This window comes from Neophocaena asiaeorientalis, unplaced genomic scaffold, assembly GCF_003031525.2.
Source record: "Neophocaena asiaeorientalis asiaeorientalis breed wild unplaced genomic scaffold, Neophocaena_asiaeorientalis_V1.1 scaffold86, whole genome shotgun sequence".
NCBI classification, from domain to species: domain Eukaryota; kingdom Metazoa; phylum Chordata; class Mammalia; order Artiodactyla; family Phocoenidae; genus Neophocaena; species Neophocaena asiaeorientalis.
Window position 1 is genome coordinate 6176381 of NW_020175039.1, and position 20000 is coordinate 6196380.

A 20000-nucleotide genomic window follows, 5' to 3' on the forward strand; every position below is an offset into this window, starting at 1 on the left:
GGAGGGGGAGCAGGGGCGGTGGAGGAGGAAGTGGGGAAATGCAAACCAAATGTTGGCCCGGGGCACAGTCAAGAAAAACAGACTCTCGCGGGAGCCTGGAGCGGGGCTCCTTTTAGGAAGGGCAGGAAGGGCTGGGACAGATGTTTGGAGAAAAGAAAGAAAGAAGGGGAAAAAAAAGTAAGAAAGAAGTTGGAATGAAATCCACAGCCCTGGGGGCAGGGCCGTTCTCCAGCGGTCTCAGGCCAGGCTTCTCTTGAGTAAAGCGTGGAGTGGGCTCTGAGCTTGCCGAATGGGCACCAGGGTGCCCTGGGCACTGACCTAGCTAAGTGAGTGCAAGTGACTTTGTGTTCCGAGGGCAGGAGGGCATGCGTGTGTCCTTGGAGATGGGATGGGGCTGAGGAACCCCAGCTCAAGCGGACTGTGCTGTCCCACATCTGTCCGTCCCTCCATCAGTGGTCTGGGGGTGGAGGTCTGCAGTGAGTAGAGCAGATTCCAGGCCTGGCAGTGTCAGATCCAACCAGAAGGCAGGAGCAGCTTGGTGGCTCACAGGGGTTGTGTGTCTGGGGTTGGGGGGGTGGCTTCTGGGGGGAGGGGCTGTCTCCAGTAGCTGTCCCTTTGCTCTGCTTCCTTCCCACCCCCCCGCGAAGCAGGGCTTCTGACCCCCAAAGCCACCAGTGGAGCTGGGAGGAGGGAGGAGACAGGCGGCTGGGACCAGGGGGTGGAGTGGGGGAGGAGGAGGGGAGGGAGGGTGAACGGCAGGCAGGGCGAGCACTGCAGATGCTGCCGCGGGCTCAGAGCTCCCTTCTGCCTGCTCCGAGGGGACTGCGAGCTCAGGGGGACCCTTTGCAGTCCCCGGGCGTGGCCCCAGGGACGGGGACCCTCGAAGATGACGTGGATCTGTCTGTCCTGCATGCTCTGGGTAGGTGTGGTAGCGTTAGCTAGGAGGTCGAACCGCCGCCCCCCCCTTCGACCTTAGCCTTACCCTGAGAGCCTGGGGTTGGGGGAGTGTTGGTGGTGAAGGAGGGGGCCTTTCTGCCTCTGAGAGACAGAAGGAAAGACTGACTTGAGTAGACCCTCAGCCTGAGTCCGTCCCCATTAACGGGGCCCAGGCCCCAGTTCTGCCGGTCAGTACATCCCCCTCCCCGGTGTCCTCTCCCCGAGTTGAGTCCAGGAGCTGTAAGTAGAAGGAAGCCATCATAAAGTTTGTTTCTTTTTGGAGCCACTCCTGTCTCCATTCCCACCCCATACCGGGGTGAAAATTCTTCACCCCTCAAGTTGCTCAGCCTAAGAGTCTGGCGGGGGGGGCAGTGGGAGGGGCCTGAGGAACAGGGGGCATTGACCTAGAAGATGAAAGCTGGAAAAGCCAGGCTGGGGAAAAGTTCTGCTCGGGTTCCATCACTTTTACCCCAATTTCAGCTTCTACCACAGGGTGCTTGAAGGGTGGGCAGGCAGGGTCTGGGGGCCACATGGTGAGGGTTAAAAGTCTTGAGGCCAGTCAGGGGCAGAGGCTCCTGGGAGAGAGGGGGCTGGGGCTGGGAGAGGGCTGACTGCTGCAGGAGGGGAGGGGGCAGGGATGGGAGACCCCTTCCTCAGAGGGGCTCCGCTCTCTGGGCTGAGTGAAGGCATGCACAGGGGTCAGGAGGGCAAGGAAGTCATCCCTGGCTGAGGTTAATGTTGGTCTCAAAGAGAGTGATGGCTGGTTTGGGGGAGGGAGCTTCAGGCCCAGGATCCAGATGTGGCCTTTCCTGCCCCTTTCCCTGTTCCGGCCAGTCCTCGGGAGGGCCCTCCTCGGCCCAGGCGAGCCCAGGCTGAGAACAGTGGTGGGAGATCAGACTTTGGGCAGTCAGGTGTACTCTGGGCAGAGAGGGGAAGTGGGGAGGGGGCCGGCATGAGGGGGTTTGGGTGGCGTGTGGGGCTTGGGTGTGGGCGTGGGTCTGAGTAAGAGACTGAAGGTGTCTGGAGCGTCCTGCACAGAGGATGCATCAGGGGTTCGCTGGGCTGCTGTCAACATCTATATAATGGGAGCCTTGGCCAAGGTCATTTCTCCAGCCCCTTTCAGCTCCCTGGGACAGACTCTGGAAGGCCTGAGGATGGTGCTGAGGAGAGAGGCTGGCAGGGAGGGAGGCCTGCGGTGGGAAGGATGGCAGTTAGACTTCCAGGGGTGATGCGGGTGTGGATGGAGACAAGGCCACGTCAGCGGAGAGGCTCTGGGAGAAGCGCTGCACGGCTCTGAGCCTCAGTTTCCCTGTGGGTAAGACGAGGGTGATGGCGGGGAGGTGCAGAGAGGTGAGCATGAGTGCCTAGTCCATGTCACTTCTCTCCCTGAGAGCTGGGGACCAAGGGCTGGTGTGGATGCAGCCACTTTTCTAAGGCCCTCCCCTCACTCCTTTTCCTGTCCTCTCTCCTGGTGCCTCCCCGCCCCTGTCCCTCCCCAGCTCTGTGAGACAGCCCAGCAGGCAGGCTTCTGTGGGAGTGGAAAGAGACCGGTGGGAGTGGGCTGGGGAGAAGGGTGTTTTCTCTCCATCCTGCCCGGCCTGGATGCCCATTGCCAGGGTGGGCCCGAGTCTGGAGGGTGTGGACTGGCCCGAAGGCACAGCCCTGGCCCCATCAAGCTCCTTGTTCCCCTCCTCCAGTTGTCCCAGCAACCTTCCTCCTTTCCGGGTGGGCCTCTGTGGGGCTGGGGTGTAAGTTTGTAGCAGGAAGGGGAGGGGTAGCTGGTGCCAGTTCCGGAGAGGGGGCATGGAGGTCCTGGAGACCTTGACAAGGGAGCTGCCTCCGCCTTGAGAGGCTCCTGCTGGTGGGAAGTGCGTGGACTTTGACACCAGGCAGGGCTAGGCTCAGATCCTAGTTCTGTCATTTACCAGATGGGCAGCCTTGGGTACGGCAGTTCCCTTCTTGAGCCTCAGTTTCCTGATTCCGTAAAGTGGGGAGAATAATACACACCTTGTCTGGCTGGGGTGAGGACAGAGACAAAGTATGTCAAAAGACCAGGTACCCAGGCACCCAGTAGGTGCTCAGTAAATGCCGGTCCCTACCCGACTCCACAACCTCCTTCTTGGCTCACGGGATCCCCTGTATTGCAGATCTGATGTGTGGGAGGATCTCCCCAGGAATAGCTGCAGACATTTCATCCAAGAAGTAATCTATCTCTAATGCGTAGTTTTAACAAGCTCTAGGAATAAAAATCACTTTATTAGCTGAGGAGCCGAGCTATATATTATGCATAACTTGATTTTCTCATCAAATGCTCCCATTCGCTACTACATATTCAAGCACGGTTTATTTAGAAAGTAATTACATGCCTATTAATTGAGGCTTTTTGGTGTTACACCAATGGAGTTAGAGCTGCAGGCCCTTCCTTCTGGAGGGGCTTATTCTGTTTTCAGGAACTGGGAAGGGGCTTCTTAGATGGGGCTGAAAGAGCCACAGGCATGACTGGGGGCTAAGTACAGCCCTGGCCCTGCCCTGAGCAAGCCATGTGGCCTCGGGCTCGTCACTTGACTTTTCTGGACCTCATTGAAGCTGACCTCTGAGGCCAGCTGCAGACAATGAAGTGTTCTCTTTTCTGGAGCTGGTGTCCTTCCCAGCGCTAAGCATACATTTTTGTCAGAGGGTCCGCGTGAGCCCCCGGTTTCCTGGTGTGCAGTTCTTGCCCTGTGTACCCCACTCTGACCCCTCCATCCTGAACTCACTCTCTTTGGAGTTTTGTTAGCCTGTAAGGGCTGTGCCCACCGGGGGCCTCCTGGCCACGCGTTTGGGAGCTAGGCTGGGCTGCGTGACACTGACAGGGTCCGAAAGAAAACACCCCCTTTGCAAAATTTTTCAAAATGGCGTTTGAGGCACAAAGCCAGGGGGCAATACTGTTTTTTGTATTGCCCCCGTACTGTTTTTCTATGGTGCTCAGTGGCAATGTGGCAGGCTGGCCGAGAGCACAGTGCCTGTGTTTCATCCTGGCCCTGTGACTCGGAAGCTCTGTGGCTTCCAATCTGTTTCTCGGTTGGTTTCTCCAGCTACCTATAGCGTTGTTAAGTTTTAAAGGAGCCAGTACATTTCGAATAGCGTTTCTCCCCCAGTAAGAGCTCAAGAAACGTTAGCTCTCTTTATATGACGGCACATTTCAAGGCCACACAGCAAGTTAGAGTCAGAACTAGGACCTGGCCCTTCTGCGTCCCCATCCAGGGCTTTCCGTTCTGGGAATACTTCGGGGAAGGGCAGGGAGGGGTGTAAGGATGATGTGAAGGCCCAGAACGTGCAGGTCTTCTCCTGCAGGCAGCGTGCACACGGTCAGAGCGCAGATGCTGGGTGTGTGGTCTGGGCAGCCACGTAGCCCCTCTGTGCCTTACCTGTGTCCATTTCCTTGACTTACGCAATTTCATTTGAACCTCACTGTAATTCTGTGAGGTGGGAAGGGAAGGGATGGCTAATTCCAGTTTCTAGCCAAGGCGAAGGGGACCCACAGAGGGGAAGTGGCCCGTCCAAGGGGCCACGTGGCCACTGGGTTCAGTGCTCCTGAAAAGAGGAAGGGTATGGGCCAGGGGCTTTGCAGCTCTGGGTCGAGGGGTTGGTGGCCAGCAGCCTAAGGATAGGAAATGGTGTTAGGGAAGCACTGTGACAAAGAAACCATCCAGTCATTCTGCCAGGTCAACACCCACCCACCCATGTTCCTGTCCATCTGTCTCACCAATGGTTATAGAGTGCCGACTTTCTTCAAGAAGCTTGCAGATATTGGGCAGGTGATTACAATAAGATGGGTGTTACCAAGAGGGAAACTGTGGGGACATTTAAGGGGGGACCTAGCCTAGATTGGGGGAGAAGGGACATATCAGGAAAGACCTCTTGGGAGGTGAACTTTAAACTAGATCCAAAGATGAAGCTGTGACCTCAGAAATCCAAGTGTGGGAAGTAAGAATAATTGACAAAGGATAAGGAGGGGTAAACCAGCCAGTAGATGGCCTTTGGACAGAGGGGTCCTGACGATGCAACTGCCAGGGCTTCTCCGGATCTCACAGACGGCAGCTGTGGACGCACCCTCGGAAGTGGCGGCAGTGCACACAGACGGCAGCTGTGGACGCACCCTCGGAAGTGGCGGCAGTGCCACGGTTAGGGACCCCGTCTCAGACAGACCTGGATGTGAATCTTCGTTCCATCCTGCCCTCCTTGTGTGTCGCGGAGCACATTCCTCAGCCTCATCATAGGATGTGGTCGTGAGGATTCAGTGAGGGAATCTGTGCCAGCCCCTCGCCGTGATGCTGCCCCTTCAGACTATCCACATCTCTGTGCCCTCCCACTCCAGGAGATGATTTCACGTTAGAGCACAGAAAAGGGACCTGGGACCTGATGCCCAAAAATGTTGGGACGTGGTTTATGAAGGAGCCAAGACGAGAGAGAGAGAGAGAGAGAAGCAGGCTGATGGCGAGAGATGGTCCAGCTCAGGAAGCCGAGGCACGGGCCGAGGGCCACAAGGGAGAATCCCGGACTCCCCAAGCCTCCGCGTGCTCCTCTGTCACGCGGGGAGCTCAGTTAAAGCCACTCTCTGTGTCCTTCCTCCCATGGAGCTCCAGGGCTACTCGGTGTCAGAGAGCTTTCTCCTCAGCCAGGTGATGCCAGCACCTCAACCCGTGTTCTGTCCCCTGAGGGCAGGACAGTGGGAGTGGGTGTAATTACACTAGAGCGAACCAAGGTCAGACTCCTTCTGACTTGTTTTGGGCTCACGCTGTTCTGGACACAGGGGACATGGAGCAGCAACACGTGCAGGTGCGGGCACCTGGTGGACTAGTCCAGCGCACACACAGGTGTGACAACATGAATCAGAGCCCGGTTCTGGTGAGTGCTTACTGTGTGTCAGGCGCTGCTCCAGCGTGTTTTCAGGCATTGTCACAACCTATGGGCAGTTGCTATGATGAGCCCCCTTAACAGATTAGTAAAATGAGGCAGACAGGGGTTAAGCGACTTGCCCGGGGTTACCTAGCTAACAAGTGCGGCAGCAGGGACCAGTCAGACTGCACAGAGTGTTGAGACGGGGCACCAAGCACGTGCGACTGAGGAAAGGAAGTGGCGTTGGGCAGCCCTTCCCCTGCATCGAATCACGAGGAAATGGCCAGACAAATCCAGATACTGAGGGACATTCTGCAGAACCGCCTGGACTCTCCAAAAAAGTCAGTGTCATAAAAGGGAAAGCATAAGGTGGAATAATGCGTCCACATGAAAGAAGAGGAAAGAAACCCAGCAACTAAATGTAATACAAGATCTTGCTTGGATCCTGAGTCCAAAATAAAAACAAACACAGACCCAGCTGTAATGGGTGTTATTGTGGCAAAAGGGGAAATTAGAATATGTTACTGAAGATTAGATAATGCTATCGTATCGATGTCAAATTTCCCGAGGGCGGTGATTATGTTGGGCTGAGTTAGGGGACAGAGACAGAGCGTGGAAGCGGTGAATCGGGGCCAAGGGCATAGGCGTATTCATCTTTTCCGGAGCTTTTAAAGTTTTCATGGTGAAAAAAGAAGACGGGGTGGGGAGATTGATTTTGAAAGAGGTGGGGGCTGGGTATCTGGGGTCATCTCCCTGCGGGGATGAGGTTTGAATGAGGCCTTCAAGGATGCCTAGAAGCTTGACAAGCTGAGAGGGAGGAAGGCATGCTGGGAAGAGAGAAGAGCAGAGCAGAGGCTCAGAGGTGGATGCAGGGTAGGCAGTTGGGGAGTGGGGCGAGGGGATTGAGATGGCCAGGTGGGCGGGGTGTGGACCAAGGCTGCTTTCTTGCTGACTTGAGGGAGTGCAGGTCTTAACTTGGGTGCCTGGGAAGGCATGGAAGCATATTGGGGTGAGTGGGGGTGACCCCATAGAGCTGTGTTCCTTAGAGGCTGTGTGGGGAGGAGAGGTCCAGTGTCTTGGGGCAGGAGGCCGGAGGCTGTTGCAATAGCTCCAGACAAAAGAGACAGGGCCTCCAATAGGCAAAGGCAGTGGAATGAAAAGCACAGGAGGCCGCAAGAATATTTAGGGAGCAACATTTGCAGAGTCTGGCAACTGGTTGGACTGGAGGGTGGAGCTGGGAGGAGTTGAGAGTGACTCAGAGTTTTCCACCCGGGGCAACCAAGAACATGGTGAGGCCATTAGCTGGCTAGGGGATGGCGGGGCTGCTGGTGGTAAGGAACTTCCGTGTGTACATGAAGGTGAGGTGGGGTTGCAGGGAACTTGTGTTTGAGGGGCCGGGGCAGCGGGGGGCTCCTGGACGCCAGCCTGCAGCTCCACTGGGAGTCCCAGTCTTCCCCATAGAAATGACCACTGATGCCAACCAGGTCCTGGCATCCCAATGCAAGGTGATGAGACATGGAGGGGTGGATGGCTGGGAGGCAGGGAGAGGACCAAATGACCCTCCAAGTCTGACCTAGGCCTGCTTTTCAGTGACTCTCTTTCCCAAGGCTCACTAGCTCGTAGACTTCTGCCCTCTGGCCTCGTCATCCAGGTCTCCTAGTGTGGGGCTCAGGGAACCTGGTGGGGCTGGGCTGGGGGATTTTCTTGGGGAGGCGGCAGGAGCTCATGAGCTGGAGGACCCTAGGGTTATCAGTCCCCCTTCATCACCACCCCCACCCCACTCTGCTTTGCCCCAGGGGGCGGGGAGGAGCCAACAAACAGCCATTCCCGCCCCAAGACCAAGGACTCCTGCCAAGGCTGCCCAAGCCAGATGCGCCACACCCCTCTGACAGGCAGCTTGGCTGAACGGAGGGTGGGAGGGAGAGATTCCCCCAGAGAGCCAGGAAAGCCCTCCGATGCTGGGTGGGCTTGTTGCAGGGCTAGGGCTCTGGGTTTGGAGGGTAGGGAAGAATGACTTCGGCTGGGACCCCTTCCCTTTTCTGGGTTCTGGCTCTCGAGGGAGGTAGGCTTTGGAAGGACTAGGCAGCTCCTGCCATGGCCAGGCCTCTTCTGTCCTGAGTTTCCCCCGGGTCTGTTAGGAGCGAATCCAGCAAGGGAGGGGCCGGGTGTACTTTGTGAGGCTGTCTGCCACTTGTCAGGGAAAATGATGGTCATTGTCATAACAAGCCATTACCCTTGAGCTTGGTGCCTTATGGGCTCGTTCTCATCCTCTGCGTGTACCTGCAGAGTAACCGTGGGCGAGGGCAGGGTAGGTACTAGACCTTCGTTTATCTTCTTCCTCTGGATTTTGACATATGATGGTTAGGAAGTTCTTTTCCCCCCTTGAGTCTAATCATGAGTCCTGGCAGCTTCTGCCCACTGGGTTTTGTTTTGCCTTCAGTAACTTCACAGCAACTTCTTACAATGACAGCTCCTTCAGATATTTGAAGATGTTCCATCCTAGACTTTCTCCTCCATCATCCTGGCAAACCTTCAGACCTCTGTGGATGACTTTTAACAAGATTACCAGACATCCCACTGTATAGCCAGGGATGCTGTACATCCGGGGTCACTTTCCTGGGCATGGCTGAACTGGTCTCCTCACTTCCACCGGGGTCGCCCAGCCTCTCATGGAGGGGTGATGTCTCATTAGACATCCCTCTCTCTGTAGCCAGCAGCACGTCTAGTCCCCAGATCCCACAGTCCCTTCCTCTGAAACTGGCCCATTATTTCCCCTACACTGTGTACACTCAGGCTGTCTTGTCGGAACCCCTTATTTTCAACTGGGGACTGTGAGGCCACCGGCCTAGAAAGCAGGTCTCTAGACTCCCATCTCAGTGCTCCATCAGCCAGACAGTCAGGACGGGGTAGGGGTGAGGGGTAGGAGTGTGCTGGGCCGTCACCCAGAGGCAGCTTAAGGAGGCCTTGAGCGAGGCCAGGGAGTGTGTTTTCTGAACCTGGTTCCTGTTCCCCAAGCCCGGGCGGGAGGAGAGTTTGTAAACTCAGACGTTATGGAGTTGGCCAGGCAGGGCAGGGAAGCCCAGGGCCCAGAGGGGAAGCCCGGTGTTTGCTTGTCAGCCTGGAAGTCTCCTCTGTTTACTGGACAGCCTGGACCCTCTCTGGGGAGATTCCACTGCCCTGACTATGCTTTAGGGAGGAGGCCTCTTTCCCTGGGCTTTGGAGGAAGGGCTGGATTTGGGGTGTAGTCAGAGAAAGCTGGGGGATAAGCTGGCACAGGGAGCTTTGCTGACTTAGTGGGGTAGGAGAGGCAGGCTTCGGGGGGCAGACTAGGCCTGAGATGATGGGGCTTTAGGGCTTCCTGCCTGCTCACCCTCCCAGACAGGCCTTAAATTGAACCCCGAGTCCTCTCCCTGCTTCTCCTCCTATCCTAGGCTTTGGCCGCTGCAGTTGACACGGGACTGGGTCCCCTCCCTGGAATGTCTGTGACAGAGATCATTTGGAAGGCCGCCAGCCAGGGGCAGAGATGGGAAAACGGGGGAGGAGAGACCTCAGAATAGGAGGGGACTGCCCCTCCTTGTGGGATGGGGGACACTGGGTCAAGTCCAGAGCTGGACCCTCAGCCTACCGCCCCCCACCCCCCTCCCCTTCCCCAGCCAAAGCTGGAAGCATGGCTCCCAGAATGAAGTGTCTGGAATATCAGAACCCAGGTCCTGCTGCCTTGCACAGCCACCAGGGGGCACTGCTGCTCTCTTGTACCCACTCCTGACTCCACCACCCTCTCTGCTCTCGGCTTTATATCTGCTCCGTCCTGCCTCCTTACCTTCTTGACAAATAGTCTGTCTCCTTGACTTTTGACACAATCTAAAACTTCAGAAAAGTGGCAAATACAGTGCAAAGAACTTTTTTTTTTTTCCTGAGCTATTTGAGAGTAAGTTGCTGACACATTGCCCTACCACCCCTGAATACTTCCCTATTTTCCTACAGGGACTTTCCCTACCTAGCCCAACACAGCCATCCAAGCCAGGAAATTGACATTGATGCGTGACCTTCTCATCCTCAGACACCACTGAAGTTTGGCCAGTTGTCCTAATGATGTCCTTTGGGGGCGTGGAAAGAATCCAGTTCAGAATCAGCCGTGGCATTTGGTTGTCATGTCTCCTTAGTCTCCTTCAGTCTGGAAATCTCCTCAACCTTTCCTTGACTTTCGTGACCTTGTCACTTTGGAATACTATAAGCCACTTAATTTGTGGACTGTCCCTCCACTGGGTTGGTCTGATGCTTCCTCATGACTAGATTCAGCTTGTGTCTCTTTGGCAGGAGTATCGCAGAGGTGACGTTCTGTTCTCATCCCCTCCGTGGCACACAATCTCCACTCATCCTGTTACTGGTGACGTTAGCTTTGATCACTTGATTAAAGTGGAGTGTGCCAGGGAAAGTTACTTTTTTCCCCTTGGTAATTTATAAGCATGATGTGGGGAGGTGCTTTGAGACTCGTAAATACTCTGTTCCTCATCAGACTTTGACTGTATTCACTTATTTCACATATCAGTATGGACTCATTTAAGCCATTGCTATCATTATGTATTTTGATGCTCAGATCTTCCCAGATCTGAGGAGCCCCTTCAAGCTGGCTCCTGTGTCCTATTGTCTGTCTGTCCCCCTTTGATTCTCTGGTTCCCTTTATAGTCTCTGTGTGTTTCTATCTAATCTCTCTCATTCTCTGTGTGTGCTTGTTTGTCTCTGTCTTTGTCTCTGCCTTTATCTTAGTCCTCTTTTTTTTCTTCTCTGTCTGACTGTTGCTGTTCCCTGTCTTTCTCTGTCTTCTCTCTCTGTCTCTCTTTGTCTTTCTCTCTCTTGTCTCTGTCTCTGACTCTTTCTGTCTCTCTCTCCCCCTCTACTTCTCTCTCTATCTCTTTGCCTCTTTTCCTACTGGCTTTCTCTCTTATTTTGTCCGTTTTTCTCTCCGTGCCTCTCATGGTTCTGTCTCTTTTGCCCAGGACTCACCACTACAGGATCTTCAGCTGGGAGTCCTGGACATGCTGGGTTTCTGGGATGCTGCCACCCGTCCTCTGAACACGCAGAGTGGGGAGGCTTGGACCAGGGTGCTAGGAGGGGGACTTGGAGGAGAAGAACCTTCTCCCTGGTCTGTGATCATGTCTGTGTGTGTCCATGCATGTGCAGAGGGCATTGGAAACCTCTGTACCTTTGGCGGGTGGGGCGCAGGCTGCAGAAGCGTCAGTGTCTGTGCTCTGCTGCCCCCTGCTGCTGGATCCGGGAAATGAATCCAGTTATAGGTACCAGGGTGAGGTGCCTCAGAGAGGAATGGTGCCTGCAGGCAGGGCAGGACTTCCAGGGGAGTCCTCTGAATGGGGAGCCTTCCCAGCATGTGCCTGGGCTAGGGGATGCGGGTGGGAAGAGGGTGGTCCTAAGCAGCGTGGATGCAGGACTTTGCGGCTTAGACTGTGTTCAGATGTGTGGTCACAAGCGGTGTGGGGCCCAACCTCAGGGTGTCAGGAGGGGGCAACTGAGGCCCCTGTTAGTGGTGGGGTGGTGGCTAGCCCCAGGATCGCGGCAAGCCAGACACGGAGAAGGCTTGGACTGCCAGCCCGCCTCTCATCCCATGTGTGTGGTGGTGTAGTTTAAAAAAATTTTTTTAACATCTTTATTGGAATATAATTGCTTTGCAATGTTGTATAGCAAAGTAAATCAGCTATACATATACTTATATCCCCATATCCCCTCCCTCTTGTGTCTCCCTCCCACCCTCCCTATCCCACCCCTCTAGTGGTCACAAAGCACCGAGCTGAGCTCCCTGTGCTATGTAGCTGCTTCTCACTAGCTATGTTTTACATTTGGGAGTGTATATATGTCCATGCCACTCTCACTTCATCCCAGCTTACCCTTCCCCCTCCCCATGTCCTCAAGTCCATTTTCTATGTCTGCGTCTTTATTCCTGTCCTGCCCCTGGGTTCTTCAGTACCATTTTTTATTTTTTGAGATTCTATATACATGTGTTAGCATACGGTATTTGTTTTTCTCTTTCTGACTTACTTCACTCTGTATGACAGACTCTAGGTCCATCCACCTCACTACAAATAACTCAATTTCGTTTCTTTTTATGGCTGAGTAATATTCCATTGTATATATGTGCCACATCTTCTTTATCCATTCATCTGTCGATGGTTACTTAGGTTGCTTCCGTGCCCTGGCTATTGTAAATAGAGCTGCAATGAACATTGTGGTACATGACTCTTTTTGAATGATGTTTTTCTCAGGGTATATGCCCAGTAGTGGGATTGCTGGGTCATATGGTAGTTCTATTTTAGTTTTTTTTTTTTTTTTTTTGCGGTACGCGGGCCTCTCACTGCTGTGGCCTCTCCCGTTGCAGAGCACAGGCTCCGGATGCGCAGGCTCAGCGGCCATGGCTCACGGGCCCAGCCGCTCCTCGGCATGTGGGACCTTCCCGGACTGGGGCACGAACCCGCGTCCGCTGCATCGGCAGGCGGACTCCCAACCACTGCGCCACCAGGGAAGTCCTGGTGGTGTAGTTTTAAAAAGGATAGTTAACCTGTTGATATTTTCATAATGTAAAGAATAGTAAATAAAAATAAAGATGGAAGAAGCCTTCTGGGCTGGAGCACGGGGTGGTAGTGAGGATGAGAGAGAGAAAGCTGAGGGGCATAGCACTCGGGGATGTGGGTAAAAGGTCGAGGGCCATCAGCAGGAGGATGGATGAATGAGTCAGTTGCATGCACACGGTGGAGCACTGTGTAGCAGCAAAAGGGAGGGAGCTGCTGCTACGTGAGCACAGGGATGAACCTCCCGCATTCTTGCTGAGTCAGAGAAGCAGACACAGGAGTATAGACTGTATAACTCCATTCATATGAAGCTTAAAAACCTGTCAAAATGGATCTTCGGTGACAGAAGCCACAGCAGTATTTGCCTTGGGGTGATATTGACTGGGACGGCCACGAGGGAGCCTCCTGGGCTGTGGGTCCGTGGGGCATACGTGTGTCAAACCGTATTGAGCGATACCCTTAAAATGAGTGCACTTTGCTAATAAACTAAAGCAGAAAAGTGATGAAGAATCCATGGAGGGGGCTGGGGTTTTCGACCGTTGTCTGACCCCACCTCTGACTGGGAGTCTGGGTCGCACCCACAGCATTCTCTTTCCCTGGGCACCTCCTCCCATAAATGGGCTCGGGCCTTTCACAGCTGAAGGGGCTCTCACCTCTCCTTTCCCCCAGTGCCTGCCTGCTTCTCCCCTGGTCCCCTGGCTCTTTCCCGAGGAGCCCGGCCTGATCACTCTGCCTCTCCTCCCACAGCCAGAGGATCTGGAGGCCCCCAAGACTCACCACTTCAAGGTGAAGACCTTCAAGAAGGTGAAGCCCTGTGGGATCTGCCGACAAGTCATCACCCGGGAGGGTTGCACCTGCAAAGGTGAGCAGCTGGCTGGGCCACGCGGGATGGGGAGCACGTCTTCACGGGAGTGAGGTGCCCGAGGCCCGGGCCAGGCTGGGATGTCCTTGGGGTCCTGACTTGGTGCCTGGTTCTCATTTGGGAGGGGATGCTGAGCACACGGATAGCAAGCATGTGGGTATGTGTGGATGGCACATGGCAGGCGATGGGTGGCGTGGAAATGGCATGTAGCCTATGTGTGGATGGCATACAGGTGGCATGTGAATGGCTTAGGGAAGACATATGGATATTATGTGGTGGCAGGTGGATGGTGAGTGGCTGGCGTGTGGAGGGTGTGTGAGGGGGTATGGTTGGCCTGCAGATGTCACGTGGTTGGCACGTGGATGGCGTGTGGTCGGCACGTGGAGGGCCTGTGGAAGGTATGTGGGGGGGGGTGTGCCTGGCACTAGGAGTACTGCAAAGATGCCAAGCCGTGGTCCTGCCCTTGTGGCAGCTTAGGGGTGAGTTTAAGAGGCCCCCAGTTAGCCTCGGAGGAGGGCCTGCTCAATGGCAGGCTTTTGTAATCCCCGTTCTCATGTGCTCCTGGAACGGCCTGGGCTTGGCTGTCACGGCTGCCGGAGGAGTTGGTGTCTTGCCCCAGGTCACACTGTGAAATCAGAAGGAGGCCTCTGCACCCAGTCTCAGCGACTGACACCATCACCCGCCCAGTTGCCCCACCAGATGCCTCCCTCTCTCTCACCCCCACCTCCCATCAATCACCAGCACTCCCCCCTCCATACAGCTTGAGTCGCTGAGCCTCTCTGCAGCCAGTTCAGGCTGCCGACACCTCTCACCCGTGCAGCTGACAGCTGCCCCTCTGCCTCTGCCATCCTGACCCACCCTCTCAGCCCACCCCCGCACCAGCTTCCGGAGGGCCTCGATGTCAGGTCCCCGGGTTTAGCCTTGGGAGCCCCCGCTCCCTGAAGACAGCGCACACCCCTTCCTGCGGCTGCGCGGCCTGGTGTTGGAGGTTGGAGAGGGTGGATGGAAGTGTGTGTGTGTGTGTGTGCGTGTGCATGTGGGGGGCATTCCAGGCAAAGCCTTTCGGGCCAAGGGCAGAATTTTATGGTCCTTAATTGCAGGACTGGGACACGCCAGACTGAATTTAGGGGGCCCGACAGGAATTTATGCCATACCAAAATTAGCCACATGGTGGCACCCTCCTCCCAAGAGTCCTGGCTGGCGCGGGTGGTGGTTTCGGGTCGGAGCTGGGAGAAGCCCGGGAGGCGTTGCCTAGGCTGGGGTTTTGCCTTTTGCTTCCGTCACCACCACCACCTCATCCCGTCCCTTAAACCTGCTCATGTTAGCCCCCCCGCCCCGTTCCTTCCTTCCTCCCCCAATGCACCTTCCCTTCCCCCCAGTGACTCTGACACAGCTCTGATAGGAGGCAGCACAGTGCTGGGGGCGTAAGGAAGTCCGGCACTCACTGCGTGACCTTGGGCACATCTCTGGCCGCATATTCTGTGATCGTCTGTGGTCCTAACTTCCCCAGATGACCTGGCTTGAGGGCCTGGCTTGAGGAGGGGATTTGACCCCATGTGCATGGAAGGCTCCCAAGGCGAGCAGAGATGACCCTGGTCTCACCTGGTTCAGAGCCTGGCCCTGCTGGTGTGAACCAGAGTGGAGGGTAGGTGGCCAGTGGGCTGCCAGGCTGGGGTGGCTGCTCTGGGTGAGTTAGTGGGAAGAAGAGGGAAAAAAGCCAGGGCCACTCTCCAGAGGCACCACCCGGTGTCAGGACTGGACCATGGAAGGACCAGGGACCCCCAGCCCCACAAGGGAAGACAGAAGACTCCCAGCTATACAGGCCACATGTGTATCCCCAGCAAGAGGGTTGGGGTCACTAGGCTTGTGGGCAGGGTTGGGGCCACTGGGCTTACTGGTGGGAGATGCAGGAGTGTGCCAACTCTCTGTGCTTTGGAACCAGGAGGTTGTGGTGGCATGAGATCCCCCTTATCCTTCCCTCTCTCCCTTCCTCCATCCATCCATCCGTCCATCCATCCAGGGCCACCAGATATAGCTGTACAGGTTGTTCTCTGGCTGAGGGGGCCATTCACCAAGGCCAATCCAAAGGGTTTGCTGTGCTCTTGTTTCCTCTTCCAGTCTTCAAGTCTCCAGCTGCACCATGGTGACCCTCTGGATTAGTGGCTGGGGGTTCTGGGTCGAACATCAAGGCCCTACATTCACAGTCTCCATGGGGCTTGCAAAGCTGAGGGAATTTTGCTGCAGACAGGGGCAGTGAGGACACCTTCCCAGATCTAGAGAGACTGGGGCATTTGTTCTGCCTCCCACTGGCTGCCCTACCCCATAGCTCCCCATCCAACTGCATTTCACTGTTTAATGGACTATGGCTGAAGGCGGTGGGGTGGGAGACGGGGTCGGGAAGAGAGTCAAGGAACCTGGGGTCTAGTTCTGGTTCTGGGAGACTCAAAGGCGAACAAGGCAGACAAAGAACGAAGGTGTGTGGACATGTGGGTGTAAGCGTGACGGATATACAGGCAAAGAGGGGTTGTGAGACTGCGGCTGGTCTTCTGCTGTGCTGAGCCTGTTTCCTTCTGTGTATCGCGGGGTTAATAGTAAACCCTGTCCTCGTCTTTGAGGGGGTGCTTGTGAGGTGCACTGAGGTTCTGTGTGTGGCTGTAAAGTGAGCACTAGTGTCAGGACAAAGGCTCCCTGTGCGGAGACAGAGACGGATGAGACAACTGGAGGAGAAGAGGCCTGGGGCCTTTGTCAGTGGCCCAGCCTCGAGTTCTGGGCCCGCCACTCACAGGCCAGGTGACCTCAGATAAATCCCTTCACCGCTTGAACCTCAGTTTCCTCATCTATAGATAAAGGGTTGGACAAAGAATATCTACTGAGGGCTTCCCTGGTGGCGCAGTGGTTGAGAATCTGCCTGCCGATGCAGGGGACACGGGTTCAAGCCCTGATCTGGGAAGGTCCCACATACCGCGGAGCAACTGGGCCCGTGAGCCACAACTACTGAGTCTGCGCGTCTGGAGCCTGTGCTCCGCAACAGGAGAGGCCACGATAGTGAGAGGCCCGCGCACCGCGATGAAGAGTGGCCCCCGCTCGCCACAACTAGAGAAAGCCCTCGCACAGAAACGAAGGCCCAACACAGCCAAAAATAAATAACTAAACAGACCAATGAACCAACAACAACAAAAAAGAATATCTACTGAGGCCCAGACCATGGGGGTCCTGGAGAATTCCCTTGTTGGAGTCTGGAGAGCCTGGATAACTCTCCCAGTATAGGCTGCCACTCCACCCGCTGTGTGTATGTGTGCACCCATCTGACGATCATGAACCTCTGGGCTGGGTGCCATGCCAGGTACTGGTGCCAAGACCCAGCCCCTGACCTGGGAAGACAGACGTGCTGTCAGTCAGAGAGCCCGGTGGCAAAGCTGACACACAGGTGTGTGTGTGAAAAGCTGCCTCTGACTCAGCAGAGATTTTCCTGTCAAGCTTCAGGAGGGAATCCATATGTAGGCTGGGTCTTGAGGGATGTGTAGGAGTTCCTCAGTTCAAACAGAGGGTTTCCCACAGGTCTCTGGGAGCAGTGCTCTAGGGAGTCTAGGGCCTTGCCCAAGGGCCCTAGCCTCCCACCAGGCTGAAACCCAAGGGAAGAGACCAGAATGCCAGCTCAAGGGCCCAAGGCCTGCCATCTGGATCTGGATTGGGGCCCAGACTTACAGTACTCGCCTTCTTAATGTTTCTGGTCAGCTTGGAAGGTGGGGGCAGTTACCTGCAGTTGCCCCAGGGTAGAAACTTGCCTTAATGGGAGAAGTCTATCTAGAAAATCTCACTAGTTGGATTTGGGGAAACCTTGTTTCAGGGAGCTTTCTCTTTACTGGGGATCCCAGCTTCTACCGTGTGTCTGAGTCACTCCCTTCTTGGAGTCACTGGAAGCAGCCTGGTAGGGTGGGAAGATGCTGTTTTCCAGTCCTGGCTTCCCCTGCGTGGTTGTGTGACCTTGGGTGAGACAATTAACCTCTCTGGGCCTGGTTTTCCTGGTTCTCTAAATGAGGGGTTGGACTAGATCAGAGGTTCTTCACCATGTTCCAAAGGGGCTGTAGGGTTCTTTCGGGGCCCGAGGGGGTAGGAAAAAGGGGGAAATCCTAGGGCAGGCTTAAGGACCTGGGTCCCTGGAACCCCTGCCCACGTTAATCAGAGCAGCTCTGGTTTTAGGAGGTAAATATATCAGGAAGCAGGATGGTGTGGGGGTCTTGCACTTGGCTCAGACATCCTAGATTCAAATCCCAGCTCTTACCAGTGAGAACTGAGGCAGACTGTTTCACCTTTCTGTGCCTTGGTTACCTCACCTTTAAAACGGGACAGACGGCAAACCTCCCGCCTTGGGCTACCGTGGGGATTACCTGAGATAATATATGTAAAGTGCTCAGAACAGATCCTGGCACATAACAAGCATTCAGTAAGTGCCAACCAATATCACTGAGATTTCATGTAAGAGTCCAGCTGCATCAGGATTTTGGCTGCCAAAACAAGAGCTTGAAAACCACTGGATGGGATGGCCTAGGTTTCTTCGTGCTTCAACTTCAGAGACACACCATACCCACTCCCCCGCGACCACCCCCAGAGTCACCCTGCATTAGGGTTCTCCAGAGAAACAGGACAACAGGATAGATAGGTAAGTAGGTAGGTAGATAGATAGACAGATATTCATTATAAGGAATTGGCTCACATGATTGTAGAGACTTGGCAAGTCCAAAATCTGCAGGGCAGACGGTCAGGTGGGAGACCCAGGGAGGAGTTGCAGTTCAAGTTCAAAAGCTGGCAGAATGCCTTCTTGCTTGGGGAGATCAGTCTTTGTTGTTCAGGCCTTCAACGGATTGGACGAGGCCCACCCACATATGGCAGGGAATGTGCTTTACTCAGAATCTACTGATTTAAATGTTCATCTCATTCAAAAAACATCCAAAAAACAAACCATTCACAGAAACATCTAGAAGAATGTTAAACAAATCTCTGGGTACCATGGACTAGCCAAGTTGGCACCTAATATAAACCATCATATACCTCCAGGCCAGGCTACGGAAGTAAGCAAGGCAGGGAAGGGCGGCGAGGCCTGGTGGGCAGGTGGGCGGCTGAGCAGGTCTCTGCCAGCTGGGGAAGGAGCGGAGGCCGGCCGCGCATGCAGGCAGTTATCGCCGGGGTCAGGTGCACACCGAGGCTATGCGCTCATTTTCCGACCCGAGGCCAGGAGGAAAAGGCCATTTAGATCCCAACAATGTGGCTTCCTGTGTTCCCGAGAGGCAGGAAGCCACCCCAGGAGAGAGTCCAGGCAGCCCAGCAAGGCAGGAGTAGGCCAAGGGCTGGGGTTGGGGTGCAGTGCCCCACCCCTACAGGTAACCTACAGACCCCTCCCCTCTATGGTGCTTTCTCCTCCGTCTCAGGCCGCTGGCCTGGCCCTGCTGTGTGGGGGCATTGTTGACACCCGTGGGCTGAGGTGGGGCTCCTGGGCTCCATGGAGTTTTGGTTTGACAGGGTCCCTCGCCAGGGGGCTTCATCTTGCAGGGTCACTAGCCTTCCCTGGGAGCTAGGGAAGGCCATGGTCTTCTCAGGTGGGGTGGATCATGAGATGTGTGTCCAGGGAGGACTCAGGCATCTGAGGGATGCCAGGAGGGGGAGGCTGGAGTTTTCCTGCCCTCGTTCCCCCACAACGAGAAATGGTACCCTGTGGAGTGGGCATCCCTGTCAACCGGGTGTTTCCTCAACAGTGTTTGGGATGTTTTCAGGGTTGGAACCTGGGTTCCCCCCTTTGTTGGTTGTGGGGAGGAAGTGGTAGGTGGTGACTATGATGGAGAGACTGGCTGGGGTTATACACACACTCTCACAGCTGGAAGAGAGCTTGCAGACCATCTGTTCCAGGGGTCGGAAACGCAAGGGCCTTCAGAGGAAAGCAGGCAAGTGAGTGTGGACAGCAGGCCCTGGTAGGGGCCCCAGGGATCCGGAGAGAGCTGATCTGCTGGAAGGCACTCCAACTAAGAGAAGAATTCTTGCCTTTGTGATTTAAACACTGAGCCGGTTCATGAAGACAAGCGTGCAGGCCCAATCTACCCTGGAGGCTGCCAGTTGGCTGCCTTATTTTCTGAGCAGGAGTCTGAGACTCAGAGAGGGGAGTGACTTGCTTCAGGTCACACAGCTCTGATAGCAGTCAGGACTAGAACCCAGCTCTCCTGACTCGGGGCTCTTCCATATAATAACAGTCACGAAGGTGATGGAGATGTGGCTGATATAGCTAATCCTTCTACAGAATATACTCTGGGCTGGCCACATATATTAACTCATTTAATTCTCACAACTCTGTGATGTAGATGCTATTATTACCCCCATTTTCGAGATGAAGGGATGAAGGCTCAGAGTGGTTAAGTAACTTGCCCCAGATCACAGAGCTGGTGTGTGACCTGCATCTGAGCTGAGAGCCAGTGTACATGAAGCCAGGTAGGTAAGTGGGTAGGTGGAGAGCAGGACCCATGGATGAAGGATCAGTTAACTCCTTTAGTGCTCCCACGAGGCTTGATCATAGGTGGTGTTTGTCCTGAAGCACTTGGGAAGACTGACTATGGTCCCCACCTGCCTTCTCCCAGCAGGGGGTGGAGCTGAAGAGCAAGGCTCCCCGACCCTCACTTGTGTCTTTTCTGTTGCCCCAGAGTGTCAGTCCTGGTCCCAGGGGTTTAGGCTGGGGAGAATCCTTCCGGTTTGAAATTTACTAT

The 20000-nt window shown here is 55.1% G+C and overlaps 1 protein-coding gene across 5 annotated transcripts in view; it reads left to right on the forward strand.

Moving 5' to 3' along the window:
* Nucleotides 1-20000, forward strand: part of TNS1 (tensin 1) — a 207197-nt gene that overhangs the window by 6810 nt on the left and 180387 nt on the right. For 4 of the 5 annotated variants that reach the window (XM_024763297.1, XM_024763300.1, XM_024763304.1 and 1 more), the window contains exon 2: nucleotides 13140-13254. In XM_024763297.1, the coding sequence (XP_024619065.1) occupies nucleotides 13140-13254 (115 nt within the window). Of the gene's footprint in view, nucleotides 1-806; nucleotides 920-13139; nucleotides 13255-20000 lie in introns of those variants that run through there. The other variant, XM_024763298.1, reaches the window with a different exon arrangement.